Genomic DNA, 7,573 nt, shown 5'->3' with positions numbered 1-7,573 from the left:
AGAGAGAGAGAGACAGAGAGACAGAGAGAGAGAGAGACAGAGAGACAGAGAGAGAGAGAGAGAGAGAGAGAGACAGGGAAAGAGAGACAGAGACAGGAGCAAACAGCTAAAGTACTGTTGTAAGATCTGAGAACTGGGGTTCACTGAAGTTCTAGGTGTCTTTTGGTGCATCTACTAGTTGGCACAAAAGGAATCCCATGAGCAGGGCATGCTAAGTATAGCTCAGGAGACTTGAGATACAGAACCTTGGAGCAGTGCTAGCTAAGTGAAGCTTAGTAAAACCAAGCTCAGTGTGAAAGAGCTGTGGATTGGCCATGCTAAAATGCCCATCATATCCAAGGATGTGTAGGTTATAGGTGGATTAGCCATGAGAAATGCAGAGTTACAGGGATAGGATAGGAGGGTGAGTCTGGATGAAATGCACTTCCGAAAGTCAGTGTAGACTTGTTGGGCCAAATAGTTTCCACACTGTAGGGATTCTATGAATTGAATGGTAATTAAAGGGGTCACCAGTGGGAGTTCAGTGGTTTCAGAAGAAGTGATTGAACCACCAGAAGCCAAACAGTATGCTACATAACAGGAGCATTTGATAGCAACCCCATTTGAATCCCAGCCAACAGTTCACTTTATCTTTCAGAAAATCTTTTAGAGTATCCAGATATACTTACAATAATAAAGACGCTGCTCTTGAACAAAAGTTGACATCGTGATTTTGTCACCTATAAAACAAAAATTTAAAAATGAAGTATTTACAGCTTCAATTTGCGATTTCAAGAAATATAACAGAAATGTAATAAACTGCATCCATTTGGTAAGTGAAAAATTGTTGGTATTTGTCTTCTTCAGGTGGAATTATGTATACATTGCTTATTCCTCTTTTTAAAAAAATATTCATCCAATTTCTCCTCAAACTGTTTTATTAGCTGCCATTTTCTAATGTTCCTTGTAGAAAACTTCTTCGAGTCCAACTTATTCTTAAACTTAGAATGCACTATTAAAATGATCAGCATAATTATTAATAGAAATATAGAAATTAGTACAAGTAGGCCATTCAGCCCCTTCAGAAGGGCTTATGCCCGAAACGTCGATTCTCCTGTTCCCTGGATGCTGCCTGACCTGCTGCGCTTTTCCAGCAACACATTTTCAGCTCTGATCTCCAGCATCTGCAGTCCTCACTTTCTCCATTCAGCCCCTCAAGCCTACTTTGCCAATCAATATGATCATGGCTGATCATCTATCTCAATTCTAGACTCTTGCTTTCTCCACATATCCCTTAATGCTTATCTACACTTAATACTGCCAAACCATGACAAACATTGTTCAATTTTTACCATCTCCAAAGCCCAAATTGAGTGTCTAGTTCGAAGTATTTTGCACAACCATTTCAGATATTTTCAATTTTAACCTCTGATCTGAACACAATCCATTTTTTTTGACAATTAAATGCAGCTCAAAGATGCTGCCTCAGCACTTCCTACTCTAATTTGAGTTTCTACATTGTTGAAAAACAATCTGTACTGCTGAAGAGGTCATTGAGCCATCAAGTAGATAATAGTTGAAAGGACTGTCCTCAGAACAGTAACTGACAGAAGAAATCTGCAATAAATCATTACAAAATGATAAAGAGAGCTTTCAAGGCAAAGTGCTGCACAGAAACTTACAATCTGTTATATAATTTATAGTTATGCTTTCAGTTCTGATTCAAAATGTGTTGTTTTAAGAAGAATTTCTACAGAAAAACAGTGGATTTAAATTCAGCTGACTATCTGGCAATTCCTGTGTTATGCCAACAGTATGGTCCACATGTACATTACCAGGAAAACTTAAAATAAGGAGACTTAGCACAAATAGATGATAAAGAGAGCTGACAATCTCCTCCCTCTTAGCAGAAAGCCACCTCTTGCACAGATTGTTTTACCTAGGAATACACAAGGATAGTAGTTTTAAAAAGTTTCAACTCCTCTGATGGGAACTTGTAGGACTGAATGCTCAAATATGTATGAGCCTATGTATGCCCGAAACGTCGATTTCGAAGCTCCTTGGATGCTGCCTGAACTGCTGTGCTCTTCCAGCACCACTAATCCAGAATAAAGGATTCTCTCTGTCATTCTGAATACTGGAATTCAATTACGCTTAAAAAGGCATCAGAACAGCAGAATCAGAACCAATCTGCAAAACAAAATATTGTGAACCTTACAAACGCTACCAGTAGCCTCCTCTGCAACAGCTACAAAGTTCAATTGTCTGCTTTTTATAAAAAAATTACAGACGGATTTCATACATCTTTTTAAAACTTTTATCTTTTTGGTCTCACCTTATTTCTAAGCTATGTGAATGGTTGTTCATGGGTATTTCTTGTGTATAGTAATTAATAGCTGAAAATGTGTTGCTGGAAATGCGCAGCAGGTCAGGCAGCATCCAATGGATGCTGCCTGACCTGCTGCGCTTTTCCAGCAACACATTTTCAGCTCTGATCTCCAACATCTGCAGTCCTCACTTTCTCCTATAGTAATGAATAAACTTACTCTCTTGATTAATTCAAGAAAGCTTGGTTAAACTGGTTCCTTTTAAAACCGAAGTTCATTTGGGCCTAGGAAGAAAGGTTTCAAAAGAGAAAGGCTCCTTTATAAATCAATCTAATTGCAACCAACAAAGGGGATGAGTGAATAAAAGAAGGGTGCCAGTGCATCCATCCTCACCCAGAAATTTAACAGATTAACATATCCTGTCCAGAATTGTAACAAATTAGGAAACCTTGCCTATTTTCTGGTATTAGATTTAAAGCAGCCTTTGGACAGGAGGTTTTGGAGAAGAAATATTTCAATATGTTGAGTGAAATGTTATTTCTTATGAATTAAGAAAGCAGCTAGGCTATCCTCTCACGAAAGATCATCACCAGAAATGTTGTTTCACCTCTAATTGCTACCCAATCTGTTAAGTATTTCCAGCATTGTCTCTGAAGTAAAAATAGCATTAGTTTCAACTTGGTCAGGTAAGCCAATTTTACTGAAATGCAGCTTGTGCTGTATTATGGGCGTTAAGTTTACAGGTGCGGCAGGCAATGTAAATAAAATCTATCCAGGCAAAAATAGCTGCAGCCCAGCTAAAATGGGCTATTTTTAAAAAATGTTAAAATCCTCACTAATGATTTTTAATTCTTTGATCAATTTTGGTTTGGAGTTGTGAACTGGGAATTGTTAGCTGAAAATGATTTGTGGACTTTGAAACAGCTAGTGGTGAAAGGAAAAGAACAAGGCAGAGAAGCTTTTTGTTTGTTTGTGAGGCCAGGTTAAATAAAAACTGATTCTTGATTAAAAGGATTCAGCAGAAACAGCAATTCCAGGAAGATAGCAGAAGTTGGCTATTAGCAAGGTCAGTTCCTGGGAGTTGGTTTCAGCAAGTCTGGAAAAGTCCCTGTGCTCAAACAGATGATCAATGCTGAACTGCATTTAAAGCCTTGGGAAAGGACAGTTATTCTATCAGGATGGAACCAGAACAGAAGTTGTTTTTTGTTGAATTATATTTTCGGAGAAGATGAAGTTGGCTGCTGTCAAGACAGCATGAAGAGTTGAAAGCTCCCTACCGAAACCAGTATACCACTTTTTGCAGATAGTAGAAAACCGAGTTAGAAGTATGCTGCTTTTTGTCTGGGTGAACTTTGAAAGTGATCCTCATTGGCAGTTCCAGAAAAGCAAACAAGGAATGCACGTATATGCCTGTGAAACAATACATTGTGAAAACCATTTAAGTAATCTGGCCAGTTTTGTTATTTCCTCTTATTTATCCCTTAACTGTGTTCGTATGTCTGTCTCTTGTGGGAATGGAGCTAAAAACAAATGTTTCTGATTTAAAGTACAGACATTCATTAGATTGCCATGTTGTTTAATTTTCTCTCTGCTAAAGTTAATGTGTATTTCATAAATAGTTAACTCTTGTTAAAGCTGCAAAACTGGTCTGTAAATTAATTATTCGCAAAGTCTGGGATTGGTTATTTCAAAGTCTAGTTAGGAACCATTGGAGTGACTATTGGGGGTCTTCAATTTTAATTTTATTGCATTGTGAAAACAGAGGTAGAAGAGGTGATTTGGCTCAGCTATTTACCTCCATGTCATAACAATAACAAAGCATGTGTGACCCCAGATTCAAAATATATGATGATGAAACATGACTAACCAACAATTGAAGATAAAATAGATGAAAGAATAGGTGTAAGTGTCCTCAGACTATTTCCTGTTTGTCCTGGTCAGTAAAACATACACAAATTTGATAACATCAATTATGCTCGGTATGGAATCTTCCACAACTGACTCGACATGTTCTTCCGATGGTTGGCACTGGCATAATGGTACTGTTGCTGGAGTAGTAATCAAGAGCAGTAGTGGGCGGCACCGTGGCACAGTGGTTAGCACTGCTGCCTCACAGCGCCAGAGACCCAGGTTCAATTCCCACTTCAGACGACTGACTGTGTGGAGTTTGCACATTCTCCCTGTGCCTGCGTGGGTTTCCTCCAGGTGCTCCGGTTTCCTCCCACAGTCCAAAAATGTGCAGGTTAGGTGAATTAGCCATGCTAAATTGCCCGTAGTGTTAGGTGAAGGGGTAAATGTAGGGGAATGGGTCTGGGTGGGTTGCGCTTCGGCGGGTCGGTGTGGACTTGGGCCGACGGGCCTGTTTCCACACTGTAAGTAGGTAATCTAAGCATTGGTTAATGACCTGTAACATGGATTCAATGGCAATCATGTCATCATTGCCAATCACTTACTGATGAGTATGATTGTCCGCCTAGGAAGTTTTGCAATACCAGTCCTGAGTTCCTTTCTCCTTCTCTTGTTCAAATCCCTTGATTTGACATGATTGCCATTGAATCCATGTTACAGGTCATTAACCAATGCTTAGATTACCTACTTACAGTGTGGAAACAGGCCCGTCGGCCCAAGTCCACACCGACCCGCCGAAGCGCAACCCACCCAGACCCATTCCCCTACATTTACCCCTTGAGCTGCATGAAGATTTGTTTTGGCAGTCAGAACTCTGGCAAATCCAGCAGAGCTGATTTTAATGATCATGACCTTGATACTATCAGCTGCTTCAGAAATGTTAGTATGTCTGTCCTCCCAACTGCTAAATGTAGAATATTTTATCACATTCTTGACTGGGGCCCTGTCGATGGTGAACAGGCTTTGAGTGGTCAGGAGATGAGTTAGTCAATGCAGAATTCCCAGCCTCTGATCAGCTCTTGCAGCCACTGTATTTATATGGAGAGTCTTATTCAGTTTATTGACAGTGGTAATCCCTAGGATATTGATGGAAGCTTTAGTAATGGAAATGCCAAGACATGACAAGGTCAAAGTGGGATTCACTCTTGTTGGAGATGGTTATTGCCTGGCACTTAGTCATAAAGATGTCCCAACCCAAATCTAGTCCCACCTGCCAGCACCCAGCCCACATCTCTCCAAACCCTTCCTATTCATTTTCCCATCCAGATGCCTTTTAAATGTTGCAATTGTACCAGCCTCCACCACTTCCTCTGGCAGCTCATTCCATACACGCACCACCCTTTGCGTGAAAACGTTGCCCCTTAGGTCTCTTTTATATCTTGCCCTTCTCACACTAAACCTATGCCCTCCAGTTCTGGACTCCCCCACCCCAGGGCAGAGATTTTGACTATTTATTCTATCCATGCGCCTCATGATTTTATAAATGTCTATAAGGTCACCCCTCAGCCTCTGCTCCATGGAAAATAGCCCTAGCCATTTCAACCTCTCCCTATAGCTCAAATCCTCCAACTCTGGCAAACTCCCTGCAAATCTTTTCTGAACCCTTTCAAGTTTCACAACATCCTTCTGATAGGAAGGAGACCAGAATTGCATAACCAATGTCCTGTATAGCCGCAACATGACATCCCAACTCCTGTACTCAGTACTCTGACCAATAAAGGAAAGCATACCAAACGCCTTCTTCATTATCCTATCTACCTGCGACTGTACTTTCAAGGAGCTATGAACCTGCACTCCAAGATCTCTTTCTTCAGCAACACTCCCTAGGACCTTACCATTAAGTGTATAAGTCCTACTAAGATTTGCTTTCCCAAAATGCAGCACCTCACATTTATCTAAATTAAACTCCATCTGCCACTTCTCAGCCCATTGGCCCATCTGGTCAAGATCCCGTTGTAATGTGAGGTAACCTTCATTGCTGTCCACTACACCTCCAATTTTGGTGTCATCTGCAAACTTACTAGCTATACCTCTTATGCTCACATCCAAATCATTTATATAAATAACAAGTAGTGGAGCCAGCACTGATCCTATGGCACTCCACTGGTCACAGGCCTCCAGTCTGAAAAACAACCCTCCACCACCACCCTCTGCCTTCTACCTTTGAGCCAGTTCTGTATCCAAATGGCTAGTTATCCCTGTATTCTGTGAGATCTAACCCTGCTAACCAGTCTCCCATGGGGAACCTTGTCAACCATATTGATCACGTCCACCACTCTGCTCTCATCAATCCTCTTTGTTACTTCCTCAAAAAACTCAATCAAATGTGAGAGACATGATTTCCCACACACAAAACCATGTTGACTATCCCTAATCAGTCCTTGCCTTTCCAAGTACATGTACATCCTGTCCCTCAGGATTTCCTCCAAAACTTGCCCACTACCGACGTCTGGCTCACTGGTCAATAATTCCCTTTCATGTCCTTCCCACCTTTGTTAACTAGTGGCACCACGTTAGACAATCCTCAGACTTCCAGCACCGCACCTGTAACTATCGATGATACAAATATCTCAGCAAGGGGCCCAGCAATCATTTCCCTAGCTTCTCACAGAGTTCTAGGGTACACTTCATCAGGTCCTGGGGATTTATGCATTTCAAGACGTCCAGCACTTCCTCCTCTATAATATGGACATTTTTCAAGATGTCACCATATATTTCCCTACATTCTATATTTTCCATGTTCTCCACAGTAAATACTAATGCAAAATACTCGTTTAGTATCTCCCCCATCTCCTGCGGCTCCACACAAAGGCCACCTTGCTGATCTTTGAGGGGCCCTATTCTCTCCCTAGTTACCCTTTTGGTCTTAATGTATTTGTAAAATCCCCTTTGATTCTCCTTAATTCTATTTGCCAAAACTATGTCATGTCCCCTTTTTGCCCGGCTCATTTCCCTCTTAAGTATACTCTTACTTTATTCTCTTCTAAGGATTCACTTGATCTATCTTGTTTATATCTGACATATGCTTCCTTCTTTTTCTTAACCAAACCCTCAATTTCTTTAGTCATCCAGCATTCCCTATACCTACCAGCCTTCCCTTTCACCCTAACAGGAATATACTTTCTCTGGATTCTTGTTATCTCATTTCTGAAGGCTTCCCATTTTCCAGCCGTCCCTTTACCTGCGAACATCTGCCTCCAATCAGCTTTCGAAAGTTCTTGCCTAATACCGTCAAAATTGGCCTTTCTCCTATTTAGAACTTCAACTTTTAGATCAAGTCTATCTGTTTCCATCACTATTTTAAATCGAATAGAATTATGGTCGATGGCCCCAAAGTGCTCCCTCACTGACACCTCAGT

The 7,573-nt window shown here is 40.8% G+C and overlaps 1 protein-coding gene across 1 annotated transcript in view; it reads right to left on the bottom strand.

Annotated features, from left to right (window-relative positions):
• The window catches only part of LOC122558125 (mucin-6-like), a gene marked incomplete at its 3' end in the record, with an annotated part of 278,951 nt that overhangs the window by 258,308 nt on the left and 13,070 nt on the right, over positions 1–7,573 (bottom strand). The window contains exon 2 of the mRNA XM_043706443.1: positions 669–719. Within this exon, the coding sequence (XP_043562378.1) occupies positions 669–719 (51 nt within the window). The remainder of the gene's footprint in view (positions 1–668; positions 720–7,573) is intronic.

Source organism: Chiloscyllium plagiosum, chromosome 16 (genome assembly GCF_004010195.1).
Source record: "Chiloscyllium plagiosum isolate BGI_BamShark_2017 chromosome 16, ASM401019v2, whole genome shotgun sequence".
NCBI classification, from domain to species: Eukaryota; Metazoa; Chordata; class Chondrichthyes; order Orectolobiformes; family Hemiscylliidae; genus Chiloscyllium; species Chiloscyllium plagiosum.
This window is presented reverse-complemented; position numbering and strand designations above follow the sequence as displayed.